Source organism: Myotis nattereri (assembly GCF_964212035.1).
Source record: "Myotis nattereri genome assembly, chromosome: 17".
NCBI lineage: Eukaryota > Metazoa > Chordata > Mammalia > Chiroptera > Vespertilionidae > Myotis > Myotis nattereri.
Window position 1 is genome coordinate 44,576,873 of NC_138092.1, and position 23,346 is coordinate 44,600,218.

Here is a 23,346-nt window from a genome sequence, read left to right on the forward strand (position 1 = left end):
TTTGAGTAGGTACGGAAGAATCGGGCTCTTTCAAATGCTGGCACTTACTTATTGAGATTCTCCAGGGCGGCTGCCAGATGTTTGGAGTCGAATCGACAAGAGTAATTTAATTCGTTGGCAATCTGTTGTCTCAGAATCTGCATCTGCCCCACCTGTGAACAAGCGAGAGCAAGAACAGGGGGGGCAGGTGGGCATCTCAGCGACGGGAAGGAGGCAAACACTTTTCACTGGAGGGTCACAGGTTCTACAGGAAAATGGGGGGACCGCCTGGACTGGCTGCCTGCTGAGAGCAAGTCGCCCCGATTGTGCACAGGAGCCCACGCCAGGAAATCGGACGGACCCCAGGGTGCCGACCTCACACAGCCCGGGTCTAGTATTCTGCAAAGGGGCCGGGGATGCTCAGCGTCCGTGTGTTAAAGGTGTCTCTGTTTTGGAGTTCTGTTTGCTCTTTGGGAGTAAGTTCTCCAAGTGCAGTAGCTGTTAGGAGCAGCCCTACCTCCTTCATTTGTCCTCATCTAAACAAGTGCTCAGGATGCCATTCCCTTCAATACTCTAAAATTGGGTGAATATGTGTTCCCCATCACTCAGGATAAACATCATGTAATAATCTGGATTAAAAAATAATAATCCACATAAAATCTACCAAGAAAGTCCCCTAACGATGCTACACCCAAGTCTAGGGGTCCTTAACCTTGTTTTTGTACCTTGAGCCCCTGCTGGAATCTGGTGAAGCACACAGACCCCATCTCAGAGTAATTCTTTCATGTGCACAAAATAAAGCAGACAGGATCCTGGGAGCCAACTGTAACCAAAGGTAATTACCAGACTATTAAAAACAGATTGGTGATACAGTTATGTCAACACAGTGCATCAACCACTGTAATTCCCAAGGAACGAGGTGATAGAAACTACTTAGGGATCTGGCTTGAGATAGATTTCAGCCTGCTCCCATAAACTTGTTGGCATCATAAAGACAACAGCATAACTTTCTGTGCCAGTACATTTCTTATGTTCCATTCTAGGAGAGGTATCCCTAAATGGTTAGTGATGGGGAGCGGAGGGGCAGGAGGGGAGGCTGTTTTATAAAACAGCAACAACAAAGGGGAAATGAACACATTTACTCTGAGTTGTTGGGAGCAGAGAAAAATTAAGAAAAAGAGAGTGGCCTTCTCTACAAACAAAAAGACAAGGTATCATTTAGATAATGGAGCTTGTAACAGTTACAGTGTTAAATAACCTCAAATGTATTACTTTCGACCATTATTCTTACCAGGCTATCATTCTACTTGCGTGAGGAAAATAAAAGCCTATGTAAAAAATGCTATTTATAAGTGAGAAACTGTTTGTTACAGAAAAATACTACTTTAAAGTCAAAATAGGGCAAGCCAAGAAAACAGTGGGTTCTCTCAAGCCACTCAAAAATGTGCCTCCAACCTTGTATCTGGCCCATCTAATTCCTTGCTTAATTCCAGATACTCAATGTCAAGGGTTCCCTTGAAAGTACCAATCTAGAAATGGAAACAAACAAAGTCAGTTTAACATAACTCGTTCTCATTTAAAGCGCACTGAATACCGGTGACCAACACTTTCTCTTTTTGGTGCTTACTTACTTACTCCAAGCCTTCCACACAACGCTGCAGCTCATGCTACCCATTTGATTGCCGATTTAGAGATATTTGGATAGAAATACAGCAGCCACTAGCCACATGTGGCTATTTGTGTAAGCTGATTAAAGTGAAATAAGATTAAAGGTTCGGTTTCTTGGCCCCCCCTGGCACGTTTTAGGTGCTCAACATCAACACGTGGCTAGCGGCTATGGTCACTATTGCACAGCAGGTTATTTCCAAGGTGACAAACTTGTCCCTGGGGCTTTAGGCAAAGGTCACTAAAGCACAATACTTGGCTACTGCAGAGTCACCAGCTAGGACAAGGAACCGTGGTCCGTAACAGACAGTGGCCTTCGGACTGCCTGGCCACCAAGCAGAACACACCCAAGCCTTCCCGGAGAACCCGTCGCCTCCCTCGGCTCCCACAGACCGACCTCAGGCCACTCCTCACTCGGCCCAGGTTTTCCCACGATTAGAAACTCGGCCTGGGAAGCTCTCAGTATTTGAAAGTCACTTGGGTTTCATAACAAGAGGCCAAAGGCTCCCAGTGTTGCCTATTCTGTTAGTTTCTAAATTAAACACACACCCATAACAACTCACCAAAATGATGGGAAATACATTGTGAGTTTGGCCAAGACAACAATGAGTATTGACTCAATGAGCAACTTCTGTATGGAACTTTTGCAAATTCCTATGCCATTCTAGACTTTTCCTTTATGGGACACTTAACCATGAATCAGTTTTCCAGCAGGAAATCTAGCAGACAGACTGTCAATAGGTATTCTGAGGAGACAGGTAGCGTTTCCTTTAACTTTGTGTCACCCAACAACTGACGATGCTTTGTACATAACGAGTGCCAGGAAAGGGCTGTCGAATGTCTGGGGTCATCAAGCGACAAGAGAAGGACACTGGGAAGATTCAGAGCGTCCGTCACAGTGCCAGGCGGGAGAGCAGAGAGCGGGTTCCACAAGCTGATTTCCATCCAGCAAATTAATTTCCTCATTTCACTTTCCTGTTCATTTCCAGGGACACAGTGTCCTATTTGCAGTGTAAGGACGATTGATGCCCCAGAGAACCTGGCTTTTAACATCCATGCAGACAGAGGGGAAGGAGATAAACGACCTGTAACCGGACAGAGCAGTCACGGAATGGACGTTTTTGTAAGATGGACGATTAATTTCCCGTTTCCTGTGGAAGCACTTCCTGCCAAAAGGCATTTCAGAAAGAAACAGATTCCTTGAGCAAAAAGAAAACCACAGGCCAATGAAAAGCACAGTCAAGAACGGCCCCAAGAGAGGACGATAAAGAGACAAATAAATGACAGAAACAATGACAAACTGAAGTGTTTCTGTTTTAGTGACAAAAGAAGAGTGGCTTTCTTTGAGCAACAAAGTTATAAGAAATTAATAATTAAAAAAACACAGCATTATCACTCTTTCTTCCACAACATACCTTCATTATAGCCTCGAGATAAGCTGTCCAAATCTTCTGTGTTTTGGCAATGGCGGAAAAATAAATTTTATTCGAATTGGCTGAAAGGTTAAAATATAATTTTCTATTTAGTGAATTTGGAAAGGTTACAGTGTTATCTGCACCTCAGGCTAGTTTCAGAACACTTACCTACAATGCTTTTGAGGGGGCTGACAGCATTCATGAGGGTTTTTAAAGTATCCTGCACAGTTTTGTCTCTCATGATAATTTTCTGAAACATACTGAGGAAATTCTAGAACAAGAAGAAGGTAAATCAAAGAACCAAGTATAATGAATAAGATGAGCAAGTACTCCAGTTACCTAATCGTTCAGTAGCACACAGACTGGCCCATGTCACACCACGCTGTAACGAGGGTCCCGGGAAGCAGCCGCCTCCGGTTCCCATCAGAAACACCCACTTTTTGGAGGAGCTAGTTGCTGGCTTCAATGAGAAAAGGTCTTATCTTGCCGAAACCGGTTTGGCTCAGTGGATAGAGCGTCGGCCTGCGGACTGGGGGGTCCCGGGTTCGATTCCGGTCGGGGGCATGTACGTTGGTTGTGGGCACGTCCCCAGTGGGAGATGTGCAGAAGGCAGCTGATCGATGTTTCTAACTCTGTATCTCTCTCCCTTCCTCTCTGTAAAAAATCAATAAAATATATTAAAAAAAGAAAAGAAAAAAAAGGTCTTATCTTCCCAAGATGAAACGCACAAAAACCATCTGTCCACAAAAATACTATGCTGGCTGCGAGATTCTAGTTGCTTCTCATCCTTACCTACCTATGGGAGTCTCATACACGTCAGTACGCGAAAGGATGAAAGGAAAGTCGAGTGGCCCACTCCCGTCTCGCCGAGCTCACCTGGAGCTCCTTCACGATCATAAAGCACAGCAGCCTGTCCAGCCCGTTCAGCCCGAAGGTCCCCAGCGTGGTCTGGATTTCCGAGAAGAGGCGGCTGCTGGTCACTTCTTGGTGCGTTTTCATGTCATACCATGTGTTCAGCTGGTCGATGTGACATGTCATCCTGCAACACAAAACACACCCAGAGCCCAGAAGCAGCTGAGTCATCCTTAAGAGATGGAGGACTCCGCGGCTTTGGGGCATCAGACCTGGAAAACAGCAGGGACACGGCTCGTGCTGAACCTCTGCCTCCAGGCACCCAGCGTATGCACCTTCACGGCGATGCCCGAGGGACCAGGGCGGTGCACTGCACTGCACCCCCGTTTCCTGCCCTACACTACGTCGCTGGTTGGGCTGTTGCTTGGAGTCATGCCAAGAGGACAAGGTTAGACTTGGGTGTCAGGCTGGAGGACTTTAGGGCCCAGTGTCTCTCCATGGGGCCTTTCTTTAAATTTCCAGAAACTGGGGACAAGTCATGTATTAGCTGCACTCTGGTAAGAAAGAAACTTTGAATCCTATGTAACATGTGAGAGTACAATGACAAGCCATTTCCTCTTTTCTCCCAGTTCTGGTAGAAGAACTTCGTTTAGACTCAGGAGCGTGACCAGGACGATAAGCAGCCTTTTGCTGAGCACTTCTCCCAGGCCAGGTGCTGGGCAGAGCTCCGCCCGTGTGCTCTCTTTTTCTTCCTCATGAGAGGGAGTGGCCCTTTCTCTACAGGTGAGATGACTGAGGCTCAGAGAGGCCTGATTCCAACACCACACTCTCAACCACCACTTTAATGGTTCCAAACGTGGGGCCGGGACCTTGAATCACTGGGAAACTATGGTCAAAGCAGACGGCCAAACCCACTCCTGGGGAGTTTGACTTGGCAGGTCTGGCGTGGATTCCCAGCCCCTGCAATTTCACACTCCACACATGACGTGCCCAATTCTAAGAACCAGAATGCGACTTTACCGAAATGGAACTTGGGAGGCAGTGAGAGCCGCGAGGGCCGGGAGATGTAACTCTGGAAGTAAATGAGAAGAGCGAGAGATTTCCAGAACTGCACACGGAAACCTTTCAGGCTTCGAGGTGTGCCCTCCGTCGCCCAGTGCTGGCACTTTGTGTCACTCAGGAGGCTCCCAGCACCAACAATCAAGTCAACAACTGACCCGAAAGCCCCTATTGCACTTAAACCCTCTGTAACTATTGGTGTGGCATCTGGGGTAGTTTTCTAGAAAGGATTCAGTGATCAACTCGTGGGCACCAAGAAAGGAGGAGCTACAAAAGGTTGGATCAATTACTCTTAGACAACACTCATTTCCGATGGGATTTTTGGATTAAGTTTACATATTGACAAGGGCAGTTTTGATTATCTAAGTTTTTGTGACTCTATAAACTGACTCACTGCATGCAAACCTATGTGCATATGTGGTCTGCCTTTGATCGCCAAAGGACTTAAGGGCTGGTTCCTGGTGTGTATTCTGGGTCCACCATTTACTAACTCTGTGAGATTTTGGGCAAGTGACTTATCTTTTCTGTGCCTCAGTCACTTCATTTTTAAAATGGAAAGAGTAACAGTGCCTACCTCATAAGACTCTTGTAATGAGTAAGTGAAAGAACGCAGATCACGTTCTGGGAAGAGAGCACAGGGAAGTGCTCAGGAAAAGGTTAGTTCTTGCTATCAAAGGTGCCTTGGTGCGGGCTAAGAAACAAGAGGGTCATCTTAAAAGGCCAGGATATGAACCGACAAGTGCAAGACCCTGTGGCTGGAATGTGTGTGTGTGCGTGTGCATGCGCGCACGTGTGCTCGTTTGCGCACACACACTACTACAGAGAAGCAATTTGTAATTTAAAAAGTAATTTGATATATTGGGATGTCCACTGGTCCAAGCAAGTAGAATGTTAAATGGGGAGCAAGAGGAGCATAGGTGGCCAAACAAACCTTAGGGTTGTTTTGATCTCTTATCTCTTTGGACTGAGGAAAATATGTAGTCTCAAAAAAGTGAATTTCAATAAGCAAAGCTGTGACCTCAGTATATGCAACACATGTGTAGACGTCTATCATCCATGGTGTTCAAGGCCAGTGGAGCTCAGATGCACCTACTTTGGGTCTGTGATCCGCAAGATTTCTCTGCAGAGCCGACCAATAAACGTCACAGACTCATCCACAGGGGTAAACTTTGGTATTGGAATATGAGTGGACTGGTACATACTTTGCCAGTCTTGAATCTAGAAGAAAAAAACAAATGTTTGGTACATCTTTGACCAGGTAACCTAGTTATGCTTTTCCCACATCTAATAAAAGAGAAACATGCAAATTGACCATACCTTCGCTAAGCCCCAAGCCATGCCCACCAACCAATCAGAGCGACTATATGCAAATTAACCCAACCAAGATGGCAGCCGGCAGCCACAGAGCTGGAGCAAGCAGGAGACTTGGTTTCCCCAGCGATGGAGGAAGCCAAGCTTCTCGCCTGCCCCGGCTGGCTGTGGCCTCTGCTAAAGGCAACAAAATTTCAATTATAGAAGATAAATAAATCCCAGATACCTACTTCCAGCCAGCCTCCACTGGGAGCCGTGGCCAGCCTGCAAACAGCCATTAGCCCCTCACCCAGGCTGGCCAGGCACCCCAGCGGGGACCCACACCCTGAAGGGGCTGTGGCCAGCCTATAAACAGCCATCAGCCCCTCACCCAGGCTGGCCACACCCTCATGGGGTGAAGGTCCCCGCTGGGGGGCTTGGCAGCCTGCAAACAGCCATCAGCCACTCACCCAGACTGGCCAGGCACCCCAGCAGGGCCCTCCCAACCTGAAGGGGCTGTGGCCAGCCTATAAACAGCCATCAGCCCCTCACCCAGGCTGGCCACACCCTCAAGGGGTGAGGGTCCCTGCTGGGGGGCATGACCAGCTTGCAAGCAGCCCTCAGCCTCTCACCCAGGTGGGCCAGGGACTCCAGCAGGGACCCCCACCCTGAAGGGGGTGTGGCCAGTCTGAAAATGGCCCTCAGCCCCTCACCCAGGCTGGCCAGGCACCCCAGTAGGACCCCCACCCTGATCCGGAATATCCTTCAGGGCAAACCAGCCAGCCCCCACCCATGCACCAGGCATATAATAAAAGGGTAATATGCAAATTGACCCTAACAGCAGAATGACTGGGAATGACTGGTCACTATGACACACACTGACCACAGGGGGATCTCTGCTCAGCCACAAGCCAGGCTGATGGCTGCCAGGACAGCAGTGATGGCGGGAGCCTCTCCTGCCTCCTCAGCAGCACTAAGGATGTCCGACTGCAGCTTAGGCCTGCTCCCCGCTGGCAAGTGGACATCCCCTGAGGGCTGCCGGGCTGCCAGAGGGATGTCTGACTGCAGCTTAGGCCCAATCCCCGGGGAGCAGGCCTAAGCTGCAGTCAGACATCCCCCGAGGGGTCCCAGACTGTGAGAGGGCACAGGCTGGGCTGAGGGACCCCCCTGAGTGCACAAATTTTTGTGCACCGGGCCTCTAGTAGCTTTATAAGGATTATGTTGCATAAAGAGCGACAATGAGTGCTCCTTAGTTTCAAAAAGGAAACTTCTAAAACTGTGTTAATAGTCATTCCAAAATGCCACATATAACATTTATTAAAAAAGAAACATTTGTGAAAAAGTAACATGAATGAGGATAAATAAGAAGAGACACAGAGACATCTGGCTTTTGGCTCATGAGCTAACACATGTCAATGAAATAACAAAACCCAAAATATCACAAGGCTGGAAGATATTTAATGTTTCAATGCATGAATCATCAATTCTCTAATTAAAAGCGTATGGAGTAGCTCCTTGCTAACTACTAAAATCTAACTTCTCAGCTATGATACTTAAGAATTTGGTGCTCAAACAACCCAATTAAAAAACAGGCAAAGGACTTGTGTAGACATTTCTTCAAGGAAGATATAGAAATGGCCAAAAACACGGGAAAAGATGCTCAACATCATTAGTCATTTGGAAAATGCAAATCAAAACCACATGAAATACCACTTCATACCAATGAGGATGGGTATAATACATTTTTTTTTTTTTAAAGGAAAACAAGTGTTGGAAAGGATGTGGAAGAATTAGGAAATTAGAACCCTCAGATATTGCTGGTGGAAATGAAAATGGTGCAGGCACTGCGGTAAATAGCTCGTTGGTTCATCAATAAGCTACACACAGAATTACTATATGGCCCAGCAATTCTGCTCTTAGGTATATACTCTGATCAAACCCAACTGACCCCTAAGTCTTCTGAATTCTCGATCACTTGAGTTATAACAATGACAACAAATGGATTCATTCTGCAACCATTTAATCATGTTTTCTCCATAGGACAGTGAACTCCCAAAGGTCAGGTATCATATAAACTTTGAAACCCTCACAGCTCCTATAGGTACTCTGAAGATATTTGTGACTTTCTAGTGCTTACTGATTTTTAGTCACTGTTCAAATAAACTTTCTTGTTGGCATTTCTGAAGTCTAGGGTATGTATTTTAAAAGTCAGAAATAACAAACACAGTCAAGAATTTAAAAATGCACTTAGATACCTTTGTTCGTAAGAAGTTATTACACTCCTGCTCGACATTGTAATTTATAATACGAGATACTTCTTCCTGCCAAATCTTCAGAGCATAAATGTTGACATAGTCCTGTATGTATTCAAAAGAGCGGTGAAATCCGTCCATGGTCGCTCCCAATTCTTTCAGCTTGGGCATCAATTCACTTGGCTGTGCAAAAGGGGAACACAAATTCTATCATATTGCAGGAGGCCATTAACCACTAATGCCCATGCTGGGCTTTAAATGATGCCCTAAGAGACGACACTGATAGTTCACGGCGCCTTGGAAAATGCTCATTTCCTACTCATCTAGGATCAGTGGTAACCAAGGTCCGACATTCAGCAAGGAATAGGTTTCATTCACCTGGGAAGGAAGCCTCATACAAAAGAATATAAAAAATTAATGTTGATTTCTCACACATCATTTGATGAGTATATCTATCTTAAAACACTTCAACTATTTTAAATTGAATTTCCTGATGTGAAAAGTGCCTATTTCTTTTTTCTCCTGAGAAAAATGACCATATTCCTTAATACATTGAACAAAATAAAAACTTACTTCCTATCTGCTTTACGATTAAGTTCTGTATCTAGAAGAAGTAACTCTGAATTACAAACATCAGTTCAATTCTTGAATTAGGGGTTCAGCCCTGGCTGGTGGCTGAGTTGTTTGGAGCATCGACCCATACACCAAAAGGTTGGGGGTTTAAACCCTGGTTGATGTATGGGAGGCAACCGATCCATGTTTCCCTCTCACATCAAGGCCTCTTTCTCCCTCTCTCTTTCTGTCTCTCCCTTCCTTTCTCTCTAAAATCAATAAAAACATATCCTCAGGTGAGGATTAAAAAAATATTAGCGAATCAACAGGTAAAGAAAAACAGGACCGATTTTAGAAAGGATTTTTTCATAATATGAATACATTACCATATTGGATCAAAAGGCACATCTATTGATTGTATTGTAAATCAGCTATCAGATATATGTTAGGAGGAAGGGTTTTGTTTACAATAGTTAAAAGTGATGCTCTAGTCCATTTTTTCAAACTGAATAGACAGCAAGAGAAAGGACAGATGTAGTTTGGTCATGTGGTACCTTGGCTCGAGGGTTGAAGATCAATCCCCGATGAAGAGCAAAAGCAACACGTTTAACGAGCTCTTTCCTTATCCCGTCTTCCAGCAACTGTTTGGGATCCACCTGAGTGAAAATCGAAGAGTAATAAGTGGCAGTGAGAAAAAGCCGGGCCCCCAAGTCCAGAGGAAAGAACTTCCAGTGGAGCGCTTTCCGCCTCTTTTCTGAAGGACTGGGACTGCTGTCCCTCCCTGTCCCTCTGGGATCTGCTCAGTAGGACGGAATTATCAGGCCTGTCGCCTCTTTAGGATCTGGTTTACCTCAGTAAAACTCATGATAATTTTACAACATGACGTTTCAAAGGTGGAGAGTGGGTATGGAAGTTTCAAATTGTCTCACGTTTTAATCACTTCATTACAAGTTAAACTTCCTTTTTTATCACCAGGAGGGGGCAGAATAAGGGGTCTGCAATTGAAGTCAGTGTGTTTTTCCTCTGGATGTTACCTCAGGGCCTCTATAGCCATATGGGCAACTCAAGGTTGGGGTTGGACGCTCTGCAGATGGAACAATTCTCTCTCCTTTCAGCACCCTGGGAATGGTGTTGGAAATTAGGGAGATAAAATATGAAAGAAAATCTGTTCCCTAAGCTTATTTTGCTGATTCTTTTTTTCTGTAATGAGAAAGCTTTTGTTGTTCCCCAAAAAAGTCTACTATCAGATCCGTAAACATTAAATAGCTTCACGGCATCCTCTGGATTCCTTGAGACTTGTCTCTCTTTTTAATCTGTAAAGAACCATTATTTCAGAACGTCATAAAGGTAATTGATGGGTTCCATCTGCATTTGGTTACATCTAAACTTCAAGGAAGATAAATGCAATGAAAGCTACAGAATTACAAAAGCCAGAAAAACATGTTGCACGACAGCATGGCTATGCAATCAGCAAAATCCAGACTGGGAGACTACCGGTTGAAGGCCTGGGTTCTTCAATAGAAAAAAAGAATAAAGAAACCTGGAGATTAAAAGAGACGTAAAAGACATGATATATATATTTTAAATGTAAACCATAGCGTCGAGAGATTTATTTTTGGATAATAAAACTATAAAGAGAGAGACTGAAATTAGGTCAGAGCACATGAGTGGGAAGATAGGTATGGGAGCTGGCTAAATTATGTGTCTTGACTTAAGTGTTGGTAAAAACGAATGATATTTACCTTATAATAATCTACTAAGCTTCACAATTGTTTCTGCAGCTTTTAATATCTATGCTTTATAATAAAAAGGTAAATTATAAATAAATAAAAACAATGAGAGTAAAATCAAAGAAGTAACGTGAAGTTTTCAAAGAAACATTCCTCATAAGAACAGGTTGATGAGAAGAAGGTCAATGTTTTCAGGAATCTAAAGGTCTCCAATGGACCTTCCCGTTCTCCCTAGATTTTCACTCATCTATGGAGTGTTCACAGCAGAGAGAAAGCCCCCCTCACACACCCCGTCCTCACCTTTCTAACCCTTCCCCTAAAGTTAGCAACAGGGAACCATTTTCATATGGATCTTCCAGAACTTTCTCTATTCGTTTACATACATAAATATTTGCCCTTAAATGCATATTTAATTTCAAAAATCTAAATGGGATAACACACACACAGTTCTGCAATTCACTGTTTTCACTTTAACTCCTGGAAATCTTCCAGTGGCAAATTCATTTTGAACGGCAGCAGGACCAGCCATAGCATGAGCACACCAGGATGTATTCAGCCAATCTCTTACCATTAAATACTATTTAGATTATCACTATTTTAGGGGGTAACTCTAACAATGAACACATATCGCTGTGTACATCTCACTTGCTTTAAGTCATGACTAAAGTGAACTTCTACTTTTTACAAGTGTCTGAAATAGATCCTTCACATTGGTAGGTTCCAGATCCGTAAGGGGCCTGGGCTGTCGGACTGGCAAAGACCGTCGTCTCCCGGGTGGGATGGGGTCAGGACGATATGCCCTCTGCTCTTATTACCTGAAAGTGTGGGGGAAATGATGTACACCTTTCTTAAGCAGCCTTTGCTTTGATAATTAGTGCTAAATGTTAGGTTTTATTACATCCTTCTTATGAGGGTCACTTTACATGTAAGATACTTAATCTGGTCCTAGGATTTATCACTACTGGATTAGTCAGAAGTGGTAAGCTGCATGCATAATTTCTCCATATCAACTGAATCCAACTGTCATCAGGACTAGAGCATGTTTAACGGATTCTATTAATACTCCAAGGGTAAATGTACTTATTTTAAAGCACTCCCAGAGATCATACACTAAAGTTCCGTATCTCTTTAGGTTCATTTCCTCTAGTTTCTTGGATTTTATTAACGTAAATGTTACCCTGGGTATTCAATAGCTTTACACTTCATTAAAAATCAGAAATGTTCAGGTTTTACTGCTCTCAGATAAACAGAAAAGAAAATGAAAGCACCTTGAACATCATTAATCTCAGGATAATAAACTAGAACAGCAGTGAGATACCACTTTATACCCTGTGGCAAGCAAACATTAGAAAGTGGAAAATAACAAGTATTGGGGAAATGTGGGTAGATACAAAGAAAATGGTCATTTCAGAAGGCAGCCTGGTCGTTATTGAGACAAATTACATATAAATTAAGGCATGCCTGACCCAGTGACCGCTCCGGGTGTGTGGATCTCAGAAATTCTCATACAGGTCTGCAGTGGGGATGTGTTCCAAGATGATAAAGGGGAGGGGCACAGGTGAGACCCTGGGCAGCACAGGTGTTTGCCCTCAGGCAGTGGTTATGTAAAATGTGAAATCAGTGCAGCAGTTAGAAGTAACCAACTACCTGACCCACAGCAACGTAAATGTATTTCAAAAGCAATACCTAGTGAGAAGAGGTGGAGAAAGAATCAGAGACAGAACACAGTAATTTAGGTAAATAAAAAAAACACATGCACTCATAAAATAATAGCACATGCTAAAAAGAAGGATACTTGCATGTTTAGGGACAGAAACCAAACATAGAGTGGGCTCTGTGGGTACCCAGGAAAAGAGAAAGAGAAAAATAAGAGACAGCTTACATGCATCAGTGTTGACAATGACCTGCTAATGACAATAAGGTAGGACGACCTCAGCTCTCTGCACCTGGGTGCAATATAAAAATACTCAAAAGGAAAAGGAAGCGGCAGAAAGAGAGAGGACTAGCCAGCTATTTTGTCTAAGGGCACTAACCATTTTTTTAAAATTATAAAGTCAATAAAATGGATTTTTCTTAGATTTAAGTAACTCTTGGGTATTACGAGAAATAAAGATTATAATGCTCTCTCTTCCTCCATCAATACGTGAGTAATATAAAGCTCGGAAGCTGAATGTGAAACAGCAGGCACACAAGGGCATGATGTCATTCCCTGTTCCCCAGGGGGTAAATACCACATTCATTCAAGCTAAGAGTCTCACGGTGAGGACACACAGACCAGCATCAAAGCCGTTACCTTGATGATGCCGACCAAAGTCGTTTTCATCATTAAGATGCCTTCAGTGAAAATGGAAATCGCATGAGTCAGCTTGGCAACCTTTAACAAAGACAAAGTGGTTAGTGAAGCACTTCAGATAAAAGACCCATTGTTGGTAGGGGAAGGTAAATAATTGGCCGAAGGTCCTGGAATGGGCAAAGACAACTGGAATGAGCGTGTAGCTTTAGGACCCCTGTGTGCACGTGTCCTAGTCAGAAATGAGGCTTCGGGGTGTCCCTGAGAGACATTTTGGAAAACTGAGTCTGAAGACATTAAATAGTTCATTAAACTTTGACCAACTGTTTTCCCTTCTTTGGGCCTCAGTTTCTCATGCACAAAGTGGGGGCAGGACTCAATGACATGGATGATCCCTTCCAAGTAGAAAAGGCCGGTGGAGCCTCTACGCAGGTATCTCCCCTTACTGCCGTCCACATTGTTTTCAGGCAACACCAGGAGACGCTGATCAGGTAGATGCTATGTTGGAACAGATGTGGCAATCCCAAGCTGGGAATCTAAATTTACGGTATATAAATTTATGGTATAATTTTGGAGCTGTGTCAGAGGGTGTGAAATTGACACTGGGATGAATGTGAGGACCCCAGGCAGCACATTTCAATTTTCACTTGATTTCACTTTTCAGGGAGAAAGAAAAGCAGAGGTGTTTGAGAATAATGACCTCAGAGGCTGCTTAACTACTGAGTGGACCTCTGAGTCTGGCTGTAGGCAATGGTGAAACGACCATCGATTATTTCGAGCCACTGGTTGGATGTAAAAGCAGGGATCCAAACATGAAAAGTCTAGGCACTCCAGCCCCGGGAGACTAAGGCCTGATTCACCAGGACTACTCTAGAGAACAGTGATCAGCAGACCCCCACTTCCTCTGAGATTACTCAGGCAGGCAAGGCCTCACATGACACCAGGACAATGCAAGAACTTCCGAGGCACTAAAATAGCAAACGGAGTTAGCACTGAGAGTAGGAACAAACAAATCAGAATTGGTCTGGTGGTCCCGGGCATATGGCGGGTGACACAGACCTGGGATATTTCATGGTTTAGGTTTTAAATAGCGAAAGGCAGGAGTCAAAGGGACAAGCCACCTGGTATCGTGGGCCCAGCTGAGCGTAGTCCCTCAGCTTGTCCTTGTCCAGGCGGGTGGGCACCTCGATGATATCGTGGGTCTGAAGCTTTATGATCTTTAGAAGAGAAGTAAACATGCTTTCTGGAATGATCTGCAAAACCTTTAAGGAAAGAGAAAAGACGAAAAACAATGAAGCACCTCTTTTCTTTTTCTTAGCTGATAAATGCTCTGATGACAGCAAGGAGGGTACCAGCGTGTCAAAGCCCGCTGCCTGCAGGAAGGGACGCTCAGCATGGGGCTTAAAGGAGCTTTTTCAATACCTGCTCTCAGGCACAGGGCTACGCCCCTTCAATCTTCAACTGCTCACAGGACAGAAAGCTAATCCTCATAGAAACGCTACAGAAAATGTAGCTTTTTCACATCACCAACTTTTATTTATTTTTTTTACAGGCTGCTGGAGACCTTTAATTAATTAACTAATTACATTTATTTTTCAATTACTGCTGACATTCAATACTGTATTAGTTTCAGGTGTCTAGCATGCTGGCTATTTATATAACTTACACAGTAATCCCTCTGATAATGCTAGCCCCCATACAACTATTACATTATCAGCTGTATTCCCTGTGCTGCGCCATGACAAGCTTTTAAAAGACTGAGGTTCTGAGATGCTAAGTGACATGGCCAGAGGCCATTCAGCTAGTCTGTGACACAGGTCAATTTCGAATCCAGGCCGGTGCTGCCTCCTAAGTTCTTGAAACAAGGACCAAAGTCCCCTGAAAACATTATGTTCGGACGAGGACATGCTGGATCTAGATCTGGCTCCTTTCACCAAGCAGTGCTGTGACTCTGAAGCCACTAGAGTCTGTTCCTCAGTTTCTATGTCTACAAAACGGAAGTTGAAACCACCCGCATTTAAAAAACAGGAATGGAAGTTCTTTCAAAGGGAAGACACACCTGCGCATCCACAGTAACAATACGCTTATTCTCAGCCATTGCAAATTGCTGGAATCAAATACAAACAAGGGAAAGAAACGTGGGTGGACTTTTTATAGGGGCCCAGCCATACTTTTTGTATTTAAAATAGCAGCTACTTTGCCAAGAAAAACGAATACAGCTTTGACGCACTTCTTACCTTTCTCACATAGGACACCAATTCGCCCGAATAATACTGAGACACGCTGAGAAGGTCAGGGCTGTTGGCTTGATTAATGCGGAGAAGGGGCAGGTCAAGGGCAGAGGCGAGCTGGAAGAAAAACGATAGGTCTGCCATTTCCGTGTTTCGGAAAGCCCGAGAAGTCTCTCTTTTTCCAGCGATCGTAACATATAACAAAGCTCCTGGGCTTTACCCAAGAGAGAGCAACAACGGCTGAGCTTTCCAATGTCACTAACAGTTTCTGACATGGATGTAAGTTTAAACAATGAAAGTCTTTGCCTGCAGCAGGGGTTCTCAAACTGCGGTCTCTGGACCAGCAGCACCAAGAGCACCTGGGAACGTGCTGCAGAGGCCAGTTCTCCTGCCCCACCCAGACTTCCTCAGCCGGACCTCGGGGCGAGCCCCACGATCAGTGTGTGACACGTGACACCCCCCACCCCCCACCCCCCACCCCCGGGGATGCTCATGTGCCCTCAAGTCTGAGAGCCACTGTGCTAGAGGACAGCTGTTCCTCTGGAAACCAGACGTCCTGGTGGATGGACCCTGCACTGAGTCCACGCAAATCTGTCATGCTGTGAGGCGTGCCGTTATTTATGTCCCTCTCAGAAAGAAACACCCGCCCAGTGGCTCAGCTGGTTGAGCTTCATCCTGTGCACCGAAGGGTCGCTGGTCCATTCCCGGCCAGGGCACACGTCTGGGTTGTGGGTTCTATCCCCAACCGATGGATGTTTTTCTCTCACATCAATGTCTCTCTCTCTCTCTCTCTCTCTCTCTCTCTCTTTTTCTCTCTCTCTTTAAGCTTGTCCTTGGTGATGATTAAAAAAATAAAACAATATTTTTAACAATTAAATTAAATTTTTAAAAAAGACAAAACATGCTGACAACAAACGACGATGTGCCATCGATGATAAAACCCATCCCCAACGACAGAGATGTTAAATATGAAAGAAAGTGCACCTCAGAATTCATATACATGGTAATTCTGTCAGAAGACATTGCGGAAGTTACTTGTCCATTTATCATGACCTGATATTACCTTGAGAGCAAGGCCCATGCAGAATTTTTAAAAAATGAATAAGTAAAAGGATCTAATTTACATCCAGGGAATAAAAGACCCATAGGGTTCACATTTTTAGTATACTGGTAAAACTACAAAAACTATTTCTTCATTTAAAAATAATTTTCTGGAAGATGCTCCAACTTATTCACACTTCCAGTATTTCTGGCACTTTTGAAACCATGCTCTCATAGAAAAGCTGCTAACGATTTCCAGTCTATAGCAATACTTAAGATTATCCAGCTTTCTAAAAGGATGAAATGTTGGGCTGAATGAATGACTGAGGTAACAATGAAGGCCACCTCTCTCCTCGTGGCTGAGAATGTGATCTCACTGGTCTTCACTTACCTTTAGGAATGTAGCTCTGAGTTTGGTAACCATGGATGGGTTTACCCTTATGCTCTCTTGCATGATAGACGTGAAGCTGTTAAGAGAGATAAATGGTAAGAAGCCATTCACAGTGGTTTCTTCAAGGGCAGATGTCAGGCTCTCCACATTACCTGTCAATCAACTGCCAAGCGAAAGAAAGGTCCCCCGCGATGTGCATAGTGATGAGCACCTCCTCCTTAATGTTAATGGTTCGGATCATCTGGTGCAGGAACTTGCGAGTGTCAGCGAGAAACTGACACACCTGCAGATTTGATTCCAGCTGGTGAAATTCCTGAACCTGTTACAGAAATACATGTCCTTTTAAAATCCTGAATGGCCTCTGTGGAGTTTGCTTTTCCTTGAAAACACTTCAAATAAAGCACACTACTAATGAAGAATTTCTTGGCAAATTTTTAATTTCAAATGATAATTTCAGGAATGTGTAAGCCAGGTCATAAGCCCATGCGAAACTTTCTAGGATTAGAAATTGAGCGGGACTTCTTATCCTGTAAATATAGGATTGATATAGTAAGTGACTTCTCCCCATTTCCAGTTCGGAATCAATAAACACGTACTGGAAATCCTCTTAATTCTGAAGATTTGCAGGGTTGCTAAAAAACAAAGCAAGTTCCTTCACAACCAAGGTGCTGGCACATGGGCATTATTGAGTTCCTTTGATGTGCTCTTTAAAACAAAATAATGATTCCACGGTGTCCTGAACTTTAATGTATATAATTCAAGGGGCCTGGGCTACATGCCAGATTAAATAACGCAAACGATAAAAAGCCATCCGAGTTTTACCAAGTTGTTTATAGTTATACCACAGACTAGAAAATCCAAAACAACCAAATAAAAACAGTACAAGTGAGCAACTGTTCTGGAACGGTCAGGGAATTTGGCACGCTAACAATGCTCGATTATACTTTGTGGCCATTAATGGTGACCATCCTAAAAACCTTGCAAAATTAACAAGCCTGTAAGAATGTCTGCCAAGAAAAAAATATCATGTATCTTTTAATTACAACAATTAGTCCAATTGGACTGGGTTACAGAAGAGTATAGGTGATGTTTTAAAAATAATAGAGTTTATAGTTATTGCTCTGATGTTTTAAAATGTCTCCATTTTAAACCTAGTTAAACATACACTTAACATTTTAAGAGTGAGACGGTATAATAATTCTTTTTGGTCCATCATTTTTGAGTAACTAAAAAAATAAACTTTTATTTCACAAAAGAAAACATACCATTTATAAGCATATAATTATCATACAACTATTTCACTTTTCTGTATGCCTTCTAGTTTTTTCTAGGGTATATTCTTTTTATAAACTTAAAAATGATATATGCAATGCAATTTCCTTTTTGCTTTTACTTCCTTACCACAATTTTCCCAATGTTTCTATCTTGTTTTCATAATTATTTTTCTGAGACATCATGTTTCCACAATTGAAATATCACAGTTTTTGCAACCATTCTCTTCTTGCTGTCCATTAAATTACTTTCCCAAATTAAGGACACTATATAATATTACAGTGAGCAGATTAATTTGTATTACTTTTGCTTTTGATAAAATATTTTCTTAGATACACTTCTAGGAACAGATTGGTGGGTGGGTCAGAGGTATGATTCATGATCCAAGAACTGTCATTTAAAAAGACTTCCCTGCCTGGCTGGTGTGGCTCAGTGGTTGAGCGTTGATCTATGAACGAGGAGGTCACGGTCTGACTCCTGGCCAGGGCATATGCCTGGATTGCAGGCTCGATCCCTAGTGCAGGGCATGTAGGAGGCAGCCGATCAATGATTCTCTCTCATCATCGATGTTTCTCTCTCTCTCCCTCCACTCTCCTCTCTGAAATCACTAAAAATATATTTTTAAAATCACTAATTTCATAGAAATAAGAGCATTAAAAAAAAAGACTCGCCTTACCTCCTCCAAAGCCTGTATCAGTTGCACAGTTTTTCTGCCTGCAGCAGTAGAATCATCATAATTTAAAGACAGTATTTGCTTGGAGATCTCTCTGAACCAAGCTTGAAGGTTTTCTATTAATACAGAAAGAAGGAAAGACTACTGGCTTTGAATTTAATTAAATTATTCTTCACAAATCTAGTTCTTACTCACAGTTTTTACTATGTGCCTACCACTGCTCTCAGGAATTATCCAAACAACAAAAATGCCCAGGGCATATGACCTAGAAGAGTGGTTCTCAACGTTGGCTGCACATTAGAATCACCTGGGAATCTTTTTAAAATCCTGATTTCCGGGCCTCATCCTCTGGAAATGCTGTTTCTTTGTGACTCATGTTGTGGCCCTACCCCATCACAAAGAAACAGCATTTCCGGAGGGTGAGGCCCGGAAATCAGGATTTTAGAAGATTCCCAGGTGGTTCTAATGTGCAGCCGAGGCTGAGAACCACTGCTCTAGACCTTTCTTACCTTAGACAAGTGCCACATTTTTAAGCTCTGGTTTCCTTACATACAAAATAAGAACGAAGATGTTTAATCTCACAGGATTGCAAGGGCCAAATGAGAAAGACTTGTGGAAGTACTTCCTAAGCTGAAATAGGCTATGTAGCCAGAAAAAGTACAAGACATTGTTTTGAATGACCTCTGAAACAATGCCGGTATTTATGAGGACTTGAAAGAGACTGAACAGGGATGAATGTGCCAATTCCAGGTAACTAATCTGGTTACAGGTGGCTCTTTGTTTTTCAGTCACAAGATGGTGACCTGCAAAACCTGTTGGCAATTTAAATCACATCATTAAAAACTGGCCAACTTTTTCCAATAGGAATAATGACGTCATTTGGAAATATACTTTAGACAACCATTCGGCATCAAATAAATCAGTGGTTCTCAACCTTGGCTGCACATTAGAATCACTTGGGAATCTTTTTAAAATCCTGATTTCTGGGCCTCATTCTGGAGGAATGTGCAGCCAAGGTTGAGAACCACTGAAATAAATCAACAAAAGCCAAATATAGTAATCACAAGCTCATATTGATTAAAAATAGTAAAGTTTTTAAAAATAAAAATCTATACTATTAAGCAATTTTACGGTATAACTATCGAAATGGATTTGATAGTTAAAACAAACATTAAACATTAAAAAAAAGTGTAACTTGTCATCTTTAAATTCAGAGTGGCAATTTGAAAGTTTCCTAGTTATATAAAAAATGAAGTAATACCATAATTTTCCTATAGATAAAATTTCTTAAATGAAGCAGGATTACTAGTAAAATCAAAGTTATACTTAAGTTTAATTTCAAAACAGTCTGCAGGTTCCTTCTTCTGCCACTAGATGGCAGGCGCAACAGTGAAAAAGAACCAAACAAGATCAGAAGGTGAGAATCTTCCTTATCATCTATGTTAGTAGTTATTAATGTTTTGGGTGAAGTATCCTTCTGAGAAGATCATGACAGTTATAGGTCCTTCCCCGCCCCAACACACATAAACTGACACTCTAGTATTGCATACTATAGTGGGGGTTGGGGGATGGATTATCCTTTATAATAAAAGCCTAATATGCAAATTGTTTGAGCAGGAGTTCAACTGCTCACTATGATGTGTGTTGACCACCAGGGGGCAGCGCGGAACATGGCTGGTGTCAGCACTGGCAGTGGGCAGCAGTGAATGTGCTGCTGGCCAAAGGGCCTTGATGAGAGTGGGACTGTAGCAAGATGGTGGAGCAGGTGAGAGGGCGGTGCGAGGCCAAGGCGTGTGCAAGTGGAAACCTGATTGCCTGGCAATCACCCCGCAGATGGTGACCAGTGACAGTGGCGGGGGGCCCAACCCCAATCAATCTCCCCACAGGCGGGATGGAGGAGCAGGTGAAGGGGTGGCAGGGTGCCAGGCAGGGCTGCGGGGCTGCAATGCTGGGGGTGCGAGCTGGGGCCTGATCCCCGCAGGCCACACCGAGGGACCCCACCTGTGCATGAATTTGTGCATCGGGCCTCTAGTGATTCTATAAAGACTATGAACCAGAGAATAAGAACCCTTGATTTAGTTTAATCTCATTCTTCAAAGATAAGAAACCAGAGAGGATATGGACATTGCCCAGGGATCTTCATTAGCAATGTCCTAGCCCACAATGGATAACAACTAAGGACTTTTGTCTGCCCATTTCTTCTTCAGCAATTACCATTTTTTTCCACTCTGGTTAGGGGTTTCACTCCTGAGAAGACGTCAGCAAGCTCCGTCATCCGCTCTGAGCCCTCCTTCTTGTAATGCTCCCACTTGGCTTGCTTTTCTGAAAGCATTTGCTTGAACATCTGTTGAAGGGACAGACGAGATTCATTTACTTAAGAGAAAATCCAGATTAGGCCGTTTACTAAGAAAGCCTGGATGACACCCAGTTTATTAGAAAAATATAATGTCTAACATTCACATTACCCTGCTAACATCTCTTAAGCCTAACTTCTTATACAAATGGAGGGGCAAAGCTGGCCCCTCCCTAATGCAGTGTTTCTCAGATCAACTGCACATGAGCACCCCCTGGAGGGCTTTCATGGTTACAAATTCCTGAACTCCACCCCTGAAGATTCTGGTTCAGAGGTCTTGGGCACACCCAGGAATCAGCATTGTTAACATGAAATGAAATTTGGCGACTACTGCTCTACGGTCCTTTCGAGGCAACAATTTCTATGATGCTCAATATAAATAGAGCAAAACAATGATAATATGACTTTCTGATGGTTCAGTTTGGTTCCTTAACCTATGTGTTCATCTCTCCTACCTCCTTCTACCCAAACCCTTTTTTGAGCATCACTTTCTGATTCTCCTATAAACCCACTAATTGAAACTGTGCTGCTTCTGATCCTTACAGGAAGGTGCATCTCCTAATTTAAGCCCCACCCCCTACCCCAAATCCCCTCCTATAATTTATGAACCTGTGGGTTCAACCTGTGAATGAGTGTTTGAAGGGCTCAAAGCCATTTGGTCTGTAATGAAGGCCTCAGGCTGATAGTGTTGTTGCTATTGCAGGCCAAATGGCATTGATGGATCCTAGGCACTCAAAAAGATAGGGTGAACTCTATAAATAATTCTCACTGTTCCTCATCCTATTATTTATTTCATTGGTCACTCATCCTGCTCTATCACTAAGATTCCTCTACCACTGGCCCCACAAAATTCCACCGAGCTTCCATCTGCAGATGGAGTCTCCCCACTCCATTGCTCGTCTTTTCAATATTCACTATGAAAAAATAAAGTATTTCTTAAGAGGAAAACCAGTATTAATGCGTACTTTCCTATTAAAATCCCAGGGAAATAAACCCCTGTACTTTTGTGGTATTTCTCTGATAATACAAAGTTATACGGAGACTAGTCGCTGAAATCATGCAGCACACACATTAACACCAGGTTAATCATCAACATCTACTTTTTCTGAGCGCCCTCATAGGAGAACACAGTGTCCTCATACCTAGGAGCTAAAGAAACATCCAGTATACTTCTCACCAGACTGAGGTAAGCTTAAGTATTGGTTCCGAATGGGCATTATTGTCCCAGGCTAGTTACTGGGCTCACCCGCTCCAAACCCCCAAGGTTACTATTTCCAGAACCTGGGCATTCCCAGCTATCTGCAATTTTTTGTTGTTGTTAATCCTCACCTGAGGATATTTTTCCATTGTTTTGTTTTGTTTTTTGAGAGTGGAAGGGAGAGGGAGAAACAGAGAGAGAAAAACATCTATGTGAGAGAGACACGACTGGTTACCTCCCACACATGTCCCGACCAGGGACCCAGGGACGGGGGATTGAGCCTGCAACTGAGGTACGTGCCCTTGACCAGAACTGAACCTGGGACCCTTCAGTCCAGGGGCTGATGCTCTATCCATTGAGCCAAATCGGCTACGGCAACCTGCCACTTTTATCATGCCCAGAGAAGCTTCTTTCGGGGTAAGACAAAGCCCAGAATTTCAGTGAACTCAAACTCCGAAAGTCCTTACAAGAGGACCTGTTCCAATGCAAACCACCCACCCACTTGGCCCTTTGCAACAGGCTATCATGGCTTTTACATGAAGGCAAATCCTGCAGGGCCCAGCATAGGCTGGCTCCAGCCCCCTGTTCAAGCTCATTCTTTACCTCTTCCCACTTTCATTCTCTCCCCTCCAGCCAACTGGTCTTTTAGGTTTTGAGCTGGCCAGGCTGTTCCTCACCCAGAGGACTGGGACGTAGTCTGTCTTCTCTTTGGAATGTTCTCCACGTTCCCTATCACTGTCTTAGCTAACTCGGACAGGTTCCTTCTTCAGGCCCCGTCAGAAGCTTCTCTTCTCAGGGAAGTCATCAGAGCGACGACAGGAACCTTTACTTTAGGTTCCCAGAGGACTGTGTTCCTTTCCTTTGCAGTGATTCTCAACCTTCTGGCCCTTTAAATACAGTTCCTCATGTTGTGACCCAACCATGAAATTATTTTCATTGCTACTTCATAAGTGTAATGTTGCTACTGTTATGAATCGTAATGTAAATATCTGAGATGCAGGATGGTCTTAGGCGACCCCTGTGAAAGGGTCGTTCGACCGCCAAAGGGGTCAAGACCCACAGGTTGAGAACCACTGCTTTAGAGCATGCATCTCAGCTTGTAT

General features: G+C 43.6%; 1 protein-coding gene across 1 annotated transcript in view; it reads right to left on the reverse strand.

Moving 5' to 3' along the window:
- WASHC5 (WASH complex subunit 5) overlaps positions 1-23,346 on the reverse strand; it is a 47,830-nt gene that overhangs the window by 7,888 nt on the left and 16,596 nt on the right. The window contains exons 11-24 of the mRNA XM_081111429.1: positions 20,907-21,036; positions 18,696-18,808; positions 16,900-17,066; positions 16,748-16,823; positions 15,322-15,432; positions 14,206-14,346; positions 13,088-13,168; positions 9,619-9,720; positions 8,516-8,695; positions 6,064-6,188; positions 3,936-4,098; positions 3,228-3,330; positions 3,060-3,139; positions 49-152 (exon numbers count right to left, since the gene is read on the reverse strand). Of these exons, the coding sequence (XP_080967555.1) occupies positions 49-152; positions 3,060-3,139; positions 3,228-3,330; positions 3,936-4,098; positions 6,064-6,188; positions 8,516-8,695; positions 9,619-9,720; positions 13,088-13,168; positions 14,206-14,346; positions 15,322-15,432; positions 16,748-16,823; positions 16,900-17,066; positions 18,696-18,808; positions 20,907-21,036 (1,676 nt within the window). The remainder of the gene's footprint in view (positions 1-48; positions 153-3,059; positions 3,140-3,227; positions 3,331-3,935; positions 4,099-6,063; positions 6,189-8,515; positions 8,696-9,618; positions 9,721-13,087; positions 13,169-14,205; positions 14,347-15,321; positions 15,433-16,747; positions 16,824-16,899; positions 17,067-18,695; positions 18,809-20,906; positions 21,037-23,346) is intronic.